At 42.3% G+C, this 19,598-nt stretch overlaps 1 protein-coding gene across 1 annotated transcript in view; it reads left to right on the top strand.

The window, feature by feature from the left end:
- The window catches only part of GUCA1B (guanylate cyclase activator 1B), a 55,133-nt gene extending 46,326 nt beyond the window's left edge, over window positions 1-8,807 (top strand). Inside the window, exons 4-5 of the mRNA XM_081195213.1 lie at window positions 5,340-5,454; window positions 6,499-8,807. Coding sequence (XP_081051339.1) covers window positions 5,340-5,454; window positions 6,499-6,620 — 237 coding nt within the window. The 3' untranslated portion in view covers window positions 6,621-8,807. The remainder of the gene's footprint in view (window positions 1-5,339; window positions 5,455-6,498) is intronic.
- Window positions 8,808-19,598: the final 10,791 nt, after the last annotated feature.

Below are 19,598 nucleotides of genomic sequence, written 5' to 3'. Positions count from 1 at the left end.
TGCAGGGTTTCTCAAAAATGGGACATTTCAGCCATCCATAGAGATATGTGAAACCTAGTGTCCGGCACTGTCATGACACTAGATCTGCTGCTGTGAGTGCGAGACCTATGATGTTGATCGCTCACCTTCCCTCTTGAATTGTTTCATTTATTTGTAGCATTTGTATAACTTTTTTTTTTTACAATACATAAAACAAAATAATTTAAATGCAACCTAGGACATGAAATCATAAAAACAAAAGGTACATATAAAGAAATACTCTCAAAGTTAAAACACAGATTGAAAAATGGGCACCATAACCCAAAGCCCATTTAGCTGGGAGGGGGGGTATCCTGATTCTGCCAGTCTTTGCCTACAGCAGTGGTTTTCAACCAGTGTGCCGTGGCACCCTGGGGTGCCTTGAAGGATGGTCAGTGGTGTCGCGGGCAACACTGGCCTCTGCCCCTCTTTCTTTCCCTCCCTCCTTTGATCCCCTCTCATGTCTCTGCCTCCCAAAGGCTTGCACAGCTGTTTGTTGCAGCAGCCCTGGCTACAAGCTCTGCAAGCGAATGGTGACTCTCGGGCTGACCAGGGGGTGCTGGTTACCAGAAGCTGAGGCAGCCTCGGAGTAAACAAGCAAGCAGGCAAGGGAGCCCAGCCAGCCAGTCCACCAGCCCTTGCTGTTGGGAGGCTGGGCAGATAAGTGCTGCTTTGGCCTTTCTTGTGCTTGCTGTGTGCAAGGCCTGCCTGGGAACTGAGTGCCCACTGCTGCCTCCCAAGGTAAGCTGCTGGCCTCATGGTCACTTTTGGCTATTCTCCATTGGACCACTAAGGCTGGGGTATCCTCTTCACAGGCCTCTCTTTGGAGCAGAGGTGGAGGGAGGCTTAGAGATCGGGGCGACAGCAGCAGCTGCCCAGAGGACTCCCAAAGAGAGCCATCATACAATCATCCAAAACAATTTGTCTGCTTCCTCCCATCATGGGAGCATCAGGGCTGCAGATGCTGCAATGACCACCTCACACCATTAAGCTGCAGTAGGAGCACCCAGGGTATGAATTTCAGCCTGATCCAGGCTACAAAGATTATTTTAAATACCTGGATGAACAGAACGATCTTCCTCTTGTGCTCCAAAAGCCACAAAGATGGTGCCAGAAAGGCTCCCTGGAAAGACTATAGAGCTAGGGTGCCACAACTGAAAAGGCCCTCACTGGAGGAGCAAAGCTTCCAATGAAAATGTTAAGCTTTTGGGAAGATGCACATGGGAGAATGTGGTCTTTTGGACAACCCCATCTAGGGCTTTAAGGTTAAAACTGGCACTTTAACTGGACCTGGACCTGGAAATGGACTGGGATTTTGAAATCTGATTTTTTTAAAATGGTGCCTTTGCTCTGCTCTGTTCACTTTCACTGAGGTTTCCCAAATGATGTTATTGACAGTAAAAAGTAAAAATCTTAACTTTTTTGCCTGTCATGTTAACATGCACACGTCATGCTTTCTTAACTTTATGTGCATGGTCAGAAAGAGTAGTGACAAGGAATGGGCTTCAGTATCAAGGAAAGGATCCAGCTTCTTCTAAATTATCAAAGACTGACAAGTTGGGTGTGATGCAGTGGCTTTCCTGTAATGCTTCTGATCATGATGAAAGTACAGTGGTACCTTGGTTTACAACCATAATCCGTTCCAGAGGTCCAATTGTAAACCAAAACAGGTTGTAACCCAAAGCATGCTTTCGCCAATAGGGCCTCCCCCCCAAATTGGTTGTAATAATAAAAAAAGGGTTGTAATCCAAAATGGTTGTAATCCAAAGCGGTTGCAAACCAAGGTACCACTGTATTCAAACAAGGTGACAACACAATCTTGAGAGATAGCAGTGGATTCCAGACAGTCTGAAGGAACAGAGTACAGGAGATGGTGATGGGTTTCTATTCACAAGTGGGAAGAGTGCTGTTGTGCTCAGATCCTGCTTGTGGGCTTCCCATAGGCATCTGGTTGACCATGGTGAGAACAGGATGCTGGAATAGATGGGCCATTGGCCTGATCCAGCACTTTCTCTCTCTCTCTTTTAAATACAATTTTTATTAAGTTTTACACAATTTTTCAACACAACATCTCCAACACTACATAACAAATCCTTGGCTATCATAGCCTAGGGTTTCCATCAACCCCTTCTGATGGTTTTCTGAATTCCTTTCAAATTGTGCATTTTATTACTATGCTTATTGTTTTAAATCCAATCATACCGTAGATTCCGGCGTATTAGGCGACTGGGCATATTAGACGACCCCCCAAAATTGGCAGCTGCAATTTGGGGGTTTGTCTTATAAGCCCACTCTTTCTCCCGGTGCGGAGCCCGCCACCCGCCACCCATACCCAGCGTATAAGACGACCCCCGACTTTTTAACCTCTTTTCCGGGGTTAAAAAGTCACCTTATACGCCGGAATCGACGGTATGTCAACTAATCTTAATACTTCTCACAATAATTTGAATAGCTCTCCTTACAAAACTCTTGCAATCCTACAATTCAAATACAATATAAATTTCTTCCAGTCCTTTAGGAAAGTCTGGTCACTCTTCTTTTGTTGGCATTTCTTCTTGCTTCCATCTTTGGGCTAATAGTATTCTTGCTGCAGTGGTCACATATAAAAACAGTTTTTAAAAATCATTTTTATGAATTTCTGTACCTACCATACCCAGTAAAAGAGCTTCTGGGTTTTTTTTGGAAATGTATATTTCAGCATTTTTTTGCTTTCATTATAGATCATTTCCCAGAAGTCTTTCTCTTTTTTGCATTCCCACCACATGTGGTAAAATGTGCCCTTTTTTTCTTTACATTTCCAACATTAATTTTTTGTTTTATCCATTTTAGCTAGTTTCACTGGTATTACGTACCACCTATACATCATTTTCATTATATTTTCTTTTAATGCACTGCAGGCAGTAAAATTTATTCCCTCTCTCCATAACCTCCCCCAATCATCTATTGGTATATTATGTCCTATATCTTTAGCCCAATGTATCATTACTGATTTGACTTCTTCATCTTTTAGATGCCATTCCAATAGTAATTTGTACATTTAAGTGATCCAGCACTCTCATGTTCACAATGGACAAGTAAAGGTCCCTGGAGATTAGAACAGTGTCAATCCAAATGGAGAAAATGCAGCTAGGTTGTTTTTTGTTTTTTGGGTAATATATACCAGCAAAGAAAAACAATGCTATGTGATCTGAGGAGCTCTTTTTACACACACGGCATGCTGTACATAACAAAGAGCAAACAGTGTAAAGGAGTGATTGGAAATTTATTGGAAAAATTTCTTGCTTCAGTTAGCATTACGTAAGAATAAGGATTATAGAGAGAGAAATCAGGACTAAGCCATTGCACTTATCACACTAGCCATTCTTTCTTTCCTGTATCCAAGACCAACTGCATCCAGTAGTTAATTGCTTCAAGTAAAACAAAGCCATAATTCCTTTGGTGAGTCATAAGCATCAGGAAGATAAGCAGCCAATGACCTGTGCCAACAAAGAGGTCTGCTTTAGGCAGATTCACAGTCCCAGTTTTAAGGTCCGCAGAGAATTGGCCATAGCTGGGTCATGCCCTGGCTAATCCACAGTCTGGCGAGATGCCTGGCCCTTGTTGAAAGATGTAAAGAAAATCAAGGAGGGGAGAAGAGAATTCTAATTCTTAAGCCTGAAGGGGAAAGAGAGGCCATGACTCAGAATCCCCAAAACTGCAAACACACACACACAAATAATCTCACAAATCCATCAGAATGTAGAATCATGAAGTTTGAAGGAACTTCAAATGTATTCCCAACACCTGCCAAGGCAGGAAAACCACTACTCCAGCTCCCCTGATAAGTGGCCACCCAACCTTGGCTTTAAAAACCACTAATAAAGAAGAGCCCAGCACTTTCTAAGGCAGTTTGTCCCACTTTGATGGGACAAACACATATGATGTTTAGTCTAAATACCTTATTTAAATTTGAACCTACTTGTACTCTCTGGAGCAAGAGAGTACAAATTTGCTCTATCATCTATGCAATAGCCCTTCAAATATTTGATGACGATCATCATAAATAAAGCCTCTTAATCATCTCTTTCATGGGCTAAACATACCTAACCCCTTCAACCTTTCCTCTTAGGTCTTGTTCCCCAAGCTCCTCACTATCTTTATCAACCTCTTTGTCATATGACACATTCGATTTATATTTTATACAGAAGTTATATTTTCACTTACATTTGAATGGAACTGCTATCCTAAGCACAGGACTAAGAAAACAGAATATGCGGTTTAGAGGAGGATGGGTGATTACAGAGTTGGAAGTGATCAAAGGCCATTGAGCTTAGTCCTTAATCACACAACAGCTCCATCAACTTGTCATGTTTGCAAAGACCAATCTGCACACCACATTAAAGTACTGTGCTGTTTAAATTAAGTTGTGGTTTAATGTGAATGAGCAGCATGCTTCTCCTCTCTGCTCCTTTCTTTTGCATCTGGGAAAGAAGAAAAACAGAGGCTGGCTTGCTGTTGTGTGTGAACCAGCACTCATAGTTCATTTCTCTCTTAACAAACCATGATGGTAAGCCTGAAACAAACCATAGCTTTCCAAAGTAGCTGTTTGGGAGAAAAACAAATCATGAGCATTGGTTTGCACATAATGGCAAGCAAGCCTTTGGTTTGTTTCCTCCCCAGTGCACTGAATAAAGGAGCTCAGGAACAGCATTGCAATGCATTTTGTTTAGATCATAATTTAGACCAGCATGGGTCAAATGGTATACACTACATGTGATTGCATCTCATAATAGCCTAGTGGTCTTGTTAAAAAAAACAAAACACAATCTGGAAAAGTCATTTTGGGAAGGGCAACTATGGATAGAGAAGGAGTAAATCCTTAACCTCTCTCTCTGCCCACTCCCTTCCTGCTACAAATAGCACCTCCTAGCTGTTTTTCTGTTCAGAGCATCCCAGGTGCATGTTTCCTTGTGCAACCAACAGGAGAAAGCAAGGTACACTGCACTGAAGTCCCAGCAAAGCAGACAGGGAGACTTTACATAGGAATCCTCAAGATGGTTCTGACTCAGTGACCATGAACAAAACTTACCTAAAGGAAATTGAGGAGGTGGAGGTGTATGTCTACCCCATCTGACATGCTGTCTCTTGCTGTGCCATTTTCTGATGTCTCAGATCCTGACATGCACAGATTATTTCCCCAGATTACAAATGTGAGCAAAATATTCATTAGATTTTTCTGCATCTGTCTCGGAAACTTAAGTTGCTTTCTTTTCTGGTCTTCTCTTACCAGCAAGTGTTTGTTTGTTTGTTTAAAAAAACATGGTTGTTTTTCTGTCTTCCAGTCTATTTACAGGCTTAAGCAAGTATGCCAGCCTGATGAAGAGCAAGGGACACCTCGTCTCACTCCAGAAGAAGTTGTGGACAGGATATTTCAGTTAGTGGATGAGAATGGAGATGGTAAGAAATTTACACCTTGGGTGATATTTGTGTCTGGATCTGTAATACTTATGCCATTCCAATGATTAATGGTTACACCAAAACTCATGGGAAGGAGCATTGTATGCATTTTAGTACAGCCCGAGTCAACTCATCTAAAATGAAAGGGCACTGGGTGGCTCATTTGGTTGAGCATGAGGCTTTTAATCTCAGGGTTGTGTGTTCAAGTCTCATGTTGGGCAAAATATTCCTACATTCCAGGGGCTGGACTAGAAGACCCTCATGGTTCCTTCCAACTCTACAGTTCTATGATTTTATGATTTCCTAGATCAGGGTTGGGGATCCTGTGGCCCTCCAGACATGGCTTGACTACAACTCCTATCATCTCTGCCCCTTGACCCAGTTGGCTGAGACTGATCTTCTTTTGATTGTTGGAGCTGGGAGTCCAACAATATCCAAAGTGCCACAGGTCCCACCACCCTTGGTCTACATAAAAGCTTCTACATTTTTGAATCTTTACTCAGATTTTCTGTGGACCGTCATATCCAACCATTGCTGGTGCTGAGCCAAATCTGAATGTTTGATTTGCACCTGAGCACCTACTCTTGGCTTTCCCCTTTTAGACTTGCTCAGGCACTTCCCTTGAAAATGTTTGAAGAGCACGCAGGGTGGGGTGGGGGAACTCAGCAAATAATGTGTCTGAAAGTGAAAACTTTCTTAAGGAGATTCTGGCTGACTTAAATGCTCTCAACACTCATAGTCCTGGTTGGTAAGAATCTGAAGCAACTACATTGGAACATTCTGATAACTTGTTTTCCTACAATGAATAAGTGCAGAAGCACCATTTGGGACCCACTAGCATGGGGATACCCATTCCCTTCTCTCTCCACAATGAAAATGGCAGGTTGTAGGTGGCAGGAGAGTCTCTGATAGCACATGGTGGCAAAGAGGTGCAGTGACCCAAGTGCTGGCATGCAGATGTACAGAATAGGTAGAACTTTGAGGGCATGCTTCCTTTGTTCCCTTCCATCTTTGATAAATGTCTCCCTTGCTTTGATTCTTTAGGGCAGCTTTCTCTGGATGAATTCATTGACGGGGCCCGAAAAGACAAGTGGGTGATGAAGATGCTACAAATGGATGTGAACCCAGGAGGATGGATTGTTGAGCAGAGGAGGAAATCTTCGTGACCGGAAGGATGTGGTGTGGGGCAGCGGGTGGTTCAGTGTGTTGCATTTCCAGTTGTAACCAAATGGAGAGTGCTTCCTTTCATTCTAGAATCATTTGCTTAACCGAAAGCATTCTCCAGCAACTCTGTGAAGCACGCGTATTGAAAGTACCACGGGTACTAACCTATGTGAGCCATGGCTGGCCAGTCATGCTAGGAAATAACCATATGCATAAATATTGTCCTGTTTGCTGGTCCAGGTATCAAAAGGGACTGACTTAGAAGAGTCTCAAAAGTGAACACTGAGTGTCATTTGATGCTCAGATGCACATGATCTGATTAGTAAGTCACAATGCTTTCTTTGTAGGTGTATGTCTGCTATTTTATGTCTGAGGAGAAATAGATGAACTTGCTGGAAGAGAGGAAGTTCTTTGGTTCAGAGTTTGAGAATATGGCTGGTTTGTTCTGATTCTGAGTTTGTGTGTTCCAAGGGTTTTACTTGATGTTAATATTCTGCTGCTAACCTAAACCATTTGGAGACTGTTTCAACGCAAGTGAGATGTTCCAACTTTTTGTAACATTGCAAATGCACAGCCAAGCATATATGGAATTGGAAACAGGAAAAGAACCTATTTACTATATGCAATGAGACTGCAGGGAGTACAGGCTCTTACTAGACCAAGTGCAGAATATTATGAATACTGGACTTGTAGCATCATACATCTATTGTGTTCTGAGTCTATTTCCCTCTGTCAACTCACTGATTGTCTTAGGGCAGATTCCTCTACATGGTAGATCCTTCTTCGGAACCCTTTTCTAGGAATTTTAGTGTCATTGAGGAAACTTTGGTCTGGTTAAGATGATCCTCCAGACTACAGTTTGAAAAATCAGAAAGGTGACATAACATCATGCGCTTGCAGTAGCTGTCTCTCTCTTGCATTTTCTTGTGGCAGTTCCCACTCCCTTTCCTTATTTCTTCTAACCATGGTTTGCCATAATTATTGACTTGGGCAAACTGTGATTAGCAATAACCAGGACTAGCTCCAAACAATGATTTGCAAGCCTATGGTCTCAAGGCATAGTTTGCAGGCAAGTATTACCCTTAGTTTGCCATCTTTGGACATCACAACAAACTATGGTTAGTGGAAACCTGATAATGGAGTGGCTCAGTGTGCATCAATGGAGGTGAGAGGGGGAAGAGAAAGTGCGAGAACACTTGGTACCTTCCCAAACTGCCAAACCATGGTTTGGAGTACTGGATCATGATGTCTGCTCTGAATATGAGGATGGTGACAGGGCAGCATGTTCTGGTGAGAAATGATGTGAAATATGCAGTGCAGATCTGTCACATTTGCACTAAAAGTTTGCAGATGAATTAGTGAATAAATAAGGTGAGGCTCCATTTGCTGAGCCCATTGCACATTGTGAATACTAGGTATAAGTGCTCATTAGCAAATAGGTGACATTGTATTATATTTATTAAAACCCTTCAAATACAGAAGAACTCATTTGTTTGAGTGGCCTGCATTACATTCAAGCTTTCCAGAGACTACAAGCCAGGATCAGTGCCAGGTTTAGTGGGGCACTTGGCACTGCACAGGTGCCCCTCTTGCCTTGATAACCTGCAGGCCCAGCAACAGAAAAAGCTGGTCCAACCAGCAAGCGATGCTATATTGGAGCCCCAGAGACACTGGGGGAGGGGGTTAAAATGACAGGAGCCACCCACAGCCATGCGGGAGCCAGTGCTGAGAGGACCACCAGGCCTCAGTGGCCAAATCAGAATTTGGTGGTGCTTCCTTAGTGAGGGCTCAGGCCCTTAGCAATGGCCTGGTGGTGTTGACCCCGGTCGCTGGACGGTATAGCAATAGCATGGAATGGTCTGACCCAAAGCACACAACAGACCGATCATTTTCGTGATCACTCAGTATCTTCATTTTCACATAACTCTTTGGCTGCACATTCAATTTGTAAAGCATGTGGAAACACCAGAAATAAAGTCAAATAGGCAATATTTTTGAATATTCATAGATATGTAATTATGGGGGGGATCTGTTACATCTATCAGAGATATCATATTCTGGTAGAATTGTGTAATACAATAAGACGACCCAAATGCTAAACTAAACCACCTGAATAATAATTTTCTCACCTTACCTTGAATGTATTTTATTTGCCATTTTCTTATTCTTCAGACTCATAAGACAAAATCCACTCTGTACAAGGTTGGAATAATATGTATATATATTTCTGTGGCCTTTTGTTATAAACCCTTTGCTTCTCTTTAGTGTCTGAGTTTTACATACTTGGTTTGCTTTCTTACATTTAGGGGCATTGGGGTTGGTACATGGGTGGGTAAAATAAAACCAGTGTTTTCAGCAATCCAGTACAAGTGTGATTGACATGTCTCTGCATTCTAATAAGCTTGCCTCTACTATCAAAGAAAATATATCTTTTATGAAAAATGTCACTAAAGGTGTTATTATGTATGTTAACGTTCTTCATCTTCATTCACTTGCAACCAAACAAACTTTTTACAATATGGGATTTTTCCAATCGCATTGTGTTTGTTTGTTTGTTGTTAGATACAACTTCTATACTGCTTCAGTGTAGGGGAAAAAACCTCAAAGTGATTTACACAAATGATAAAACAATATAACTAACACCAAAGATTTACAACCATTAATTAAAACATAAAGTTAAAATCACAATAGAGCAGACTAAAATAAAACACATGCAAACTCTCTGAACAACTGGGTAGGTTTCTTTAAATAAGAATGTCTTCAGCAGGCATCAAAAAGAATGCAGTCGTACCTTGGATCCCCAACGCCTTGGCTTCCGAACAGATCGGCTCCCGAATAATCAAAACCCGGAATTGAGTGTTCTGGTTTTTGAACGATTTTCGGAAGCCAAATGTCTGGCGTAGCTTCCTGCAGCCAATCAGAAGCTGTGCTTTGGTTTCCGAACATTTTCGAAGTCAAACGGACTTCCAGAACGGATTCCGTTTGACTTCCAAGGTACGATTGTACAGTGAAGATGTCTGCCTGATATCAATAGGCAGGGAGTTCCAAAGTGTTGGTGCCACTGTCCTAGACAACAGAGTTCTTACAGTTGCGGTGCAGGTATTATGTGGCACCTATAAAAGTGCCAATTCCTCTGATCAAAGTGGCTGAGTGGGCACATATGGGATAAAAGGACCTCTTTCTTCTGTGCCTGGAATAGCACAAAAGAAGCTGGATATTCTTGAAGGACACTAAGGCCATGTCCACACTTCATAGTAAACCATAAACTTGGCTTTGCCGTCTGAGGGCTACATTCCCTCATGGACAACCTTCCAGGGACCGCGTTCCAGTGTCAGGTGAGGCCAGAGGCAAAAGTGGTCAGAGCAGTGGATGTGGCTCTTCACTTTGTGCAGGAGGTTTCATTCCGACAACACAAAAGTCAATTTCTATACACCCCTCTTGTCATCCTCCATCCAAACAAGTAAAAGACACCATCATAGTTCATGAAAACTTTCCAGCCAAGCATAATCACACAAGAAGAAGAAGAAGAAGAGTTTGGATTTGATATCCCGCTTTATCACTACCCGAAGGAGTCTCAAAGCGGCTAACATTCTCCTTTTCCTTCCTCCCCCACAACAAACACTCTGTGAGGTGAGTGAGGCTGAGAGACTTCAGAGAAGTGTGACTAGCCCAAGGTCACCCAGCAGCTGCATGTGGAGGAGCGGAGATGCGAACCCGGTTCACCAGATTACAAGTCCACCGCTCTTAACCACTACACCACACAAGGAAGATGCAGAACCAGGCAGTCAGGGGTGTGGCCTAGAGAGATAGAGGTGTGGCCTGAGGAGAGTCCCGAGGGCCAGACAGAGGGATTTGGAGGGCCACATTTGGCTCCCGGCCCTGAGGTACCCCATGCACCAGTGAAACTGTGCCTACTTTGCTCCTCTCCACGCTACGTGGCTCCCATGCAAAGGAAGCAGCCTATGATCCCTGCCTCTGTGTTACATCCAAACCAGCGATCATAGCTTGATTTGATCCAAAAGCTACTGTGAGTAAAGGAAGAACAAACCTTGCCTACAGATGGTGATTTGTTGGGAGTGAAACAAGTACTGTAAAATAATGCTTCTCCGTAGGGTGGAACTGAAACAATTGTTTTAATTCATTTTGGACATCAAACATATATACACAGTAACACCTTTTAAAAAAAACTTTATTTTTGAGACACTCAGAATTGGGGCATAAGAAAGTGGGATAAAATAAAATTTAAAAATAGAGAATAAAGGGCCTCAGCTGAAAGCTTTTTAAAGTCATTTATGAAACAGGGATTCTGCAAAAAAGAATCTATGGGTGCACTTTTCAGAGATGTTTTCTTCTTATTGAATCTTGCCATTAGTTCTCTAAGAAGGAAACTGACCCCTCCAGTTTGATTTAACCCCTGTGCTACTTACGATGTCAGAAACATTCTGTAATCCATTTTCCAGACCTATAGCCTAGTTAAGATTGGATTGACTTGATCCGATTTCTCATCAGGCTAATTTCGGAAACTGGGAGGTGGGCATCAAAAGCTTAGGAGGAGCAAATCCCAGCTGAAGCTACGAGCTCATCATAGCTGGTGCTTCTTTGTGATGTTGCCCCAAATAAGAGAGGATTGAAGATAGATTCATGGGAAAAGAAGGAGGAGACCCAGTATACCTCCTGGAGCACAGTATTATGGACTGCTGTATCGAGACGAGAATGTGCAGTAATAGTGTTTCATAGGAATATGTAAAAGTTCTGTGTTCTGTTGGATACTGAACAAACACATGTCTTTCCCACAGAACTTCCAAACTGATTGAAAGAAGGGCTACTTATACATTAAAAAAAAATTGTCTGAAGAGACATGCCATGCAACCAATTGTAGTCGGAAGCTCTTTTGACTACAAACCCCCAGTTCTGGTTCCATGCCAAAGTTTTGTGCTAGAAAACTCTCTCTGCGCTCCTCCCAGTGGTCATTTCTCCTCTAATTACTGCTGTGGATATTATTATTATTATTATTATTATTATTATTATTATTATTATACCTGCCCTTCATTAGCAGTTCCCAATGTAGGTTACAACAATCTAAAATTAAGAAATAACAACAGTTAATAAGAATTATAGAATGAAAAACTGTAAGGGTGTTCCGAATTCTTCTATTCCCTTTTCAGCCCAGCTTGAATTCAAGCTTTACCTGCATCTCCTGCTTGAATATGAGCCACATTTGCAAAGGAAGATTTTTCCTTTGCAGCCTGGCTTGAGTTAAAGCTGTGAACTCATAAGCAAGAAAAGAGAATCCCAGAAGCACATGTGGCCAACCAACTCCAAGGCCTGTCAGGTCTCCTTTGGCACATTGGCCAGAGGTTCCTCACCTCTGGTATAGCAGTTAGAGCCTGGAATTTGGCTGGGAAGAGCTGGGTTCACAATCCTGATCAGTCATGTGGCATGGCTGCGATCCTGTTCATGGTTACCTGGGAGTAGGCTCAGGTGAATTGAGAGGTGCTTACTTCTAGCTGCATATTTTCAACTTGTAAAACACACTTTATCAAAACATCTCCAGTTGACTTGTTGCAGGCTGAAGCTTTCAATTAGAAATGCAAACAACCTTGCAAATAAAGGTTACCATTTAAGCTACTAGCATAAAATAAGAATGCCATCAAAGGAAAGAAATATCTTTCCAGAACTTTATTTTCCCCAAACTCTGATTTCCTCTGTGAATCTGTCACAAAGAATAATAAAACCCGAAAGTCCCATTATCACCTCCAGTCACTTACCAGATCAAGGCCCAGAACTCTGCTCCCTTGCTGCCGCCCCCCCACTCCCCGCCAATACCCCTTCTTGCTTCATTATATTACCAGAGGGAACTAGAATGCAATTTATGTCTGACAAATAGTTTCTATTGCATTAAAAAGATGGAATTACACAATAGCCTGTTCAGCAGAGTGCTAAGACAAGAAGTGTAACTACAGCAATGGCCAGATGGTGGCATGCTAGATTTATAAAACTCAGAAAGAATCCCAATTTACTGCAAAATGAAGTTGAAACAAATTAGGAGAAATTAAAGACAATTATTCCAACTCAAATTTGCTTGGAGAAAGTCAGATTTATCATCTCTTAATTTTTTTCCCCTCATTCCCAGTTATGGTTCCACAACTCAAATTCAAGTTATATAAAAATTCTGGAAAATGTAATATAGGGTGTGGGAACATAAGAAGCTGTCAGTTTTTTCAACTTACCTTAACTATAGGAGCACCTATAATCCTATATCAACAATGTAGAGTAATGTAAGACACACACACAGCTATTCTAGGATGCTCACACCTATACTAGGAGTTAAATTTCCTTGAATCATGTATGGGCAGAGTTGGGCTGAACTGGCAAATTTAGTGTCTTGGCACCAGGCCCTTTATGTGAACAGGTCCAGGAAAGCTACTTTGGGTTAGGAATTGTTACTTGCAGCCGAATCCTGTTCATGTTTACTTAGAAGTAACTCCCACTGTTTTAATGGGTCTTGCTCCCAAGTAAATGTGTTTAGGATTGCAACCTAAATTTGAATTGTCACACGCTACCAAATATAACACACGTACCCAAGAAACAAGCTTTGGTTCTTGTATTCTTCTCCCTCCTGTTTCTACTCTCTTAACAAAATGGTGAATGCACATTACTATTGCATTATAACTGGCAATGAACAAACTGGTATTGGTGAGTCTGAGATAACAGAGACTTGAACATGTAATTATATCATATACTTATATTGATGCTTAAGTTTGCATAGCTGGTCCCAAGGAATGTTAGGAAATGTAGTTTATAAAGGCTCATAATTCATATGACGTAAGGGGCACTCTACTAATCCTGTAAAAAAGTTGTGGATTGTAGCGTCTTGTATTTTTAGATTTTGATAGCTGCTTTGATTCTCCCCTGGCTAGGGCTAGAACACAATGACTGAACATAATGCCATATTGTCTCTGGACCAATGTGGCAACCCTTTAATCAAAACACAGTTGCTGATGAACCATTATAAATGAGGTTTTTTAACATCGTGACTGCCCTGCAGTTCAATGAATGGTCTGTCTTTATTTAGCATGTGTCTGAGTGGAAGGCAATGAAGTACCAGATGCGTGGTGGTATCCATCCTAGAAACATCTGTGAAGTAGTATAGTTGCCACAAGAAGTTGGAGAAAGTGGATAGTGAAAAGTTTTTCTCTCTTTCTCATAACGCTAGAATTCATGGACATCCAATGAAGCTGAATATTGGAAGATTTAGGACAGATAAAAGAAACTACATCTTCATGCAGTACATAGTCAAATTATGAAACTCATTCCCCCAGGATTGGTCACCAACTTGGATGGCTTTAAAAAAATTGTTGTTGTTGTTGTTTAGTCGTTCAGTCATGTCCGACTCTTCGTGACCCCATGGGCCAGAGCATGCCAGGCACTCCTATCTTCCACTGCCTCCTGCAGTTTGGTCAGACTCATGTTTGTAGCTTCGAGAACACTGTCCAACCATCTCGTCCTCTGTCGGGCCCCTTCTCCTTTTGCCCTCCATCTTTCTCAACATCAGGGTCTTTTCCAGGGAGTCTTCTCTTCTCATGAGGTGGCCAAAGTATTGGAGCCTCAGCTTCAGGATCTGTCCTTCCAGTGAGCACTCAGGGCTGATTTCCTGAAGAATGGATACGTTTGATCTTCTTGCAGTCCATGGGACTCTCAAGAGTCTCCTCCAGCACCATCATTCAAAAGCATCAATTCTTTGGCGACCAGCCTTCTTTATGGTCCAGCTCTCCCTTCCATACATCACTACTGGGAAAACCATAGCTTGAACTATACGGGCCTTTGTTGGCAAGGTAATGTCTCTGCTTTTTAAGATGCTGTCTAGGTTTGTCAATGCCTACTAGCCTGATAGCTATGCTCTACCTCTGCAGTCAGAGGCAGCAATGCTTCTGACTAAGTAGTTGCTGGAAACTGCAGAAGAGGGAAAGTGCTCTGGTGCTCAAATCCTGCTTGCTGGTTTCCCACAGGCCTCTGGTTGGCCACTGTGAGAACAGAATGCTGAACTAGATGGGTCATTGGTCTGATCCAGCTGACTACTACATTATCATCAGGGCCGGATTTAGGTTTGATGAGGTCTTAAGCTACTGAAGGTAATGGGGCCCTTTATATGTCCAGCTGTCCTTTGTCAACAACAAATTGTCACTTTTTTGTGTTGAATATATGCTATATGGTAATTTATGGACCTAATAGGTATCTAAAGCTATTTGCACATGTTGCCATGCAACCAGTCCATGCATAATGTAAAGGTAAAGGTGAAGGTGAAGGACCCCTGACAGTTAAGTCCAGTCGCAGACGACTCTGGGGTTGTGGCGCTCATCTCGCTTTACAGGCCGAGGGAGCCGGCGTTTGTCGGCAGACACTATTTCCGGGTCATGTGGCCAGCATGACTAAGCCGCTTCTGGCGAAACCAGAGCAGCGCATGGAAATGCCGTTTACCTTCCTGCTGGAGCAGTACCTATTTATCTACCTGCACTTTTGGGTGTGCTTTTGAACTGCTAGGTTGGCAGGAGCTAGGACCAAGCAACGGGAGCTCACCCCATCGCGGGGATTCGAACCGACGACCTTCTGATTGGCAAGCCCAAGAGGCTCAGTGGTTTAGACCATAGCGCCACCCACGTCCATGCAGAATGTAAAGGTAAAGGTAAAGGGACCTCTGACCATTAGGTCCAGTTGCGGATGACTCGGGGGTTGTGGCGCTCATCTCGCTTTACTGGCCGAGGGAGCTGGCGTACAGCTTCCGGGTCACGTGGCCAGCATGACTAAGCCGCTTCTGACGAACCAGGGCAGCACACGGAAATGCCGCTCACCTTCCCGCTGGAGTGATACCTGTTTATCTACTTGCACTTTGACATGCTTTCAAACTGCTAGATTGGCAGGAGCAGGGACCGAGCAACGGGAGTAGGCACCCTATATATAGAAATGAGGAAACCAGTGATATTTTAGGGAGCAGGTTAGCAGGTGGGGCCCATTACTTACATCATAGGAGCCTACACAACACAAAACATTGTTGCTGTATGTAGGTTTTATTTTATTTGTTTTTTATCTTATGTTTTGGAAATGTACATCCAGTTTTTATTTTCCTTTTAAAAAAAATTGGGGCCCCAAGAGAGTGGAGCCTTAAGCTATAACCTGCTTAGCTTATACGTAAATCTGGCACTGATTATCATAGTCTCCTAATGCCCTGAACCATCATGAAAACCTTTATGCCGTCATGGCTTCACACTTTGTCATGCAGAGCCCCATCTTTCTTGAGGTACGCTAACCGGAAATGGTTTCCCTTCAGGCAAGTATTATCCTCTGTCTGATGTGATCCTTAACCGGCCATTAGACTGTCAGTTGCGAATCCTGCTGGCTGAAAGGATAACGAAAACGTAAGGTTTATCCTTTCAACCAGCAACTGAAACAGCCATTCTAAGTATAGGTTTCACATGCGTTCAGCGTGGAGCCAGTAAGTTAACGCCAGCACATGCTAGCTAGCTCCTACTCACAGGGAACTTTGCAAAGAAACAGGAAGGAAGTAAAGGCTGAAAGGAAGTAATCTACTTTACCAATAAGTAGTTACTAAAAGAATCTGTAAGGAGAATAAGCTACCTGCCTCATTCAGGTAGCTGATTGCCAGCATTGCTATATTTTACTTCCCAACAAGGGGAAGAGACTCAGCAGGGCAGCCGGATAGGAAATGGAATTCCTGACTCACTATTTCTATTATATTCCGGAAACAACAGTTATAATTAAAAACACTCACAAATTTATTTTAAGTATGCTCCGCCCTCCATACGGATTTGAGAGACCCCAAGATAATAATAATTAAGTGAATAGGGCTCACCCTTTAAAATAACTAGGTAGGCAGGGCCTGCCCTGAATTCCATTCCTGAAAATCTTAGTCAAAATGGCTTCCAAAGCCCTGGAAGTCTCCCTCTCCTCTCTCATGCCTCTCCCACTCCACACCCCAGTCTGCATTCAAGAACTTGACAGCCTTGAATCTACTGAAAGCAACAGGTCTAATTAAGCCAAATGGGTAGCATAAACAGGGTGGCAAATCCTGACAACATAAGAAAAGCCTGCTGGATCAGGCCAATGGCCCAGCATCCTGTTCTCACAATGGAGAGCCAGAGGTCTGTGGGAAACAAGCAAGCGGAACATGAGCACGAGAGCACTCTCCCCTCCCATAATCTGCATTTTCTTTCCCCCAAACTAGGGCCAAGCAGAATTAAAAGGGCACTGGTGGGATTTCTCTTGCACTTTATATGATAAAAAAGTCCTGCTGCGCAGAGGCATCTCTAGATCCTGAAACCCTGATTGTGCACCATGCGAGTGCAACTAAAAGCATGGTCCCACAACACTTTTGCTGCATGAAGTGGAGACCTAGAGCGTTCGTGCTCTTGGAAAAGAACTTTGTGGTCATCACCACACCAGCCGTTTATCCTATCCATCCTTTTCTCATCACAGTTATATGACCAACCCTATTTATCTGGAAGCCAGGGGCAGCAGGAGTGGCTGCATACAGACCATACATTTGAATACACCCCCAAAAAAGGATCCTGAGAACTGTAGTTTGCAAAGGGTGCTGGGAGTTGTAGGGCTGTGAGGTATAAGCTACAGGGCAGTGTTCAAATAGCATGTTCCATCAGAGCAAAGATTTCTGCTTGTACAATCGGACTCTTGCCCTCACCCACCACATACCTTGCACCCTTCCCAATGTCCTCCACTGCCTTGGGGAAACTCCCAGAACTGATTTAGGGGGTGCACAGGGGAAGGGGGGAACATTCCATTGCACCAGGAGAAATCCTTGCACTGATGGCACTTCATGGATTCCACCCAGCTCCCAGGATTCTCTGGGTGGGTGGGGATATGCTTTAAATATGCTTTAAATATATGCTGTGTATGCAGCCAGAAACACAGATTTGGATTTAGCAGGCCTATCATGTCCTTGGATTATTTCACCATAATAATTCCTCCAGGTGAGGCTCTATTCAACAAGTACACATGCATGCCAGGAAATGGGGGAAGAGAACAATTTTTTCGCTCTTTAGCTACCAAGCAGTTGCTTGCATGACTATAAAAGCATCTAAGTTACGCTAAGTAGTAATTAATCTTCATTAATTTATTTTGAATAATGTTCATGAGAAATTGGACCTGGGAATTTAATTGCTTCCTGGAACGCCAGTGCTCAGATGAAGAACTGGCAAGAGCAACAACTAAGAAGGTTTTCAAAGAACAGAACCTTTTCTCTTAAACTCTTAATTCCGGTCCATATCATTTACAACCAGTGACTACCCAAAACAGATAGGCTACAGTATTTGATCTGTGAAATATTTCCAATCTTTTTTCGTTTCCCAAATAAGTAACTTGTTTGTGAGCTTGTGGACATGACTATCTGCTCATGCTCAGATACTGACACAGAGTACATTCAGATCCAGAGGTGGAATGCGTCCTTGTGCACTCACCTTTAAAATTCATCAGATGAAAAACAAGTCAATTTTCTCTCTTCATCACAGACTGAGTAACTTTTTATTTTTTATTTTTTGCATGAGTGGAACGTCAAATAAGTCTCACATCCCCACCCACATTCTGGATGGGAGATGGTTTTTAATGAAACACACAGAAAGAATGCTGTGTCCACTAGAATCTCGTTTTTGTTTCATGGTAAGTCTAGCTCTGCACCTGAGTGAGCAGTTGTACGTGTGATGACGGAAACAGCAGTTGCCTAGAACAAGTGTTCTTCAAGCTTGGGTCCCCAGGCCCAGCTTAGGGTGATGGGAATTGTAGTCCAACCACATATGGGGACCCAGCATAGCACAACACAGATATGTGATATACTAGGGATTCCTCTTTTATCTTTGCTTGCATTACAGTCTAGCTGCTGATCGGTAGAAATCCTGAATCTCTTTCACATTTGGTCATATGACTGCAAAGAGGCGTTATTACGCCCTGCATGGGTTCTGAAACTCATTCGTTTGCTGCTGCTGCAGCAGCAGCAACCATCTTTCTTTAAAGCCAAGCACTCTGGAAAACTAAGATACAGATATGCATTTATTCAAACAGGTAAATAAAAATACCAAAGAAAGCTGATTTTGTAAAATACTATCTTTAATTTGCCCTTTGATTACCTTGTAACAGCCAAAGTATAAAACTTACAAGTTTACATTTGAACGGAAATATACATTTTCAGAAAATAAAAAAGAGTGTGTACATGGAAAATGTCTAATGTGCAATAGATAAAAGCTGATAAAGTTATTGCTTCCAGTATCACCTGACTCTCTCTCATACCTGTCTCCTGTCCCTGTCAGGTGAGGGAAAAATTAATTCAGTAATCACTAACAGAGATAGGGAGTGCGTAGTTGTGGAAATGGGCAAGGATGTAGAGATATGGAGGACCTGAACATATTGCAGAGTTCCTGCAAAACATCACAGCCATATACATGATTGAGCTAATGACACTAACAATATATATAATCCACTTTCATCAGTGGAACAAACAATCATCAACACAGAGCTCTTTGCGTTTTCAGGAAAATGTGTGATCATTGGAGTTAAAGTGCAGCTTTCTTGTGGAAAATTGTAATGTATGCCTCTCTAGACCACAATACAAAGCCTTATCTTTTTATCATTCAATTCTTATCATGTCATAATGGACCTAAAATTTTTGGCCACCTTCATTATGTGAAGTTGTACCAGCATTTTAAAAGCTCAGCTTGTAGTTAAAAAAATAAAATAAACCCTACCAAAGGAAAGGATTTTTAATTTTCTTTTTGCAGGTATTTGGTTGTGATCTTGTGCAATAAAATAGTCAAAAAAATCCTCTATGCTACAAATCACACTCTAACAGTATAATTCTATAGAAATCTATTTCAGAAGTGAAGTCCCATAGAGTTCATTTGGGCTTCTTCCAAATAAGCATGTATAGGACTGCAGCCTTATATATTCACTTGTCAGAG

Source organism: Podarcis bocagei (assembly GCF_964188305.1).
Source record: "Podarcis bocagei genome assembly, chromosome: 5".
Taxonomy (NCBI): domain Eukaryota; kingdom Metazoa; phylum Chordata; class Lepidosauria; order Squamata; family Lacertidae; genus Podarcis; species Podarcis bocagei.
The sequence above is the reverse complement of the archived record's forward strand: the minus strand, read 5'-3'. Positions and strand labels throughout refer to the sequence as shown.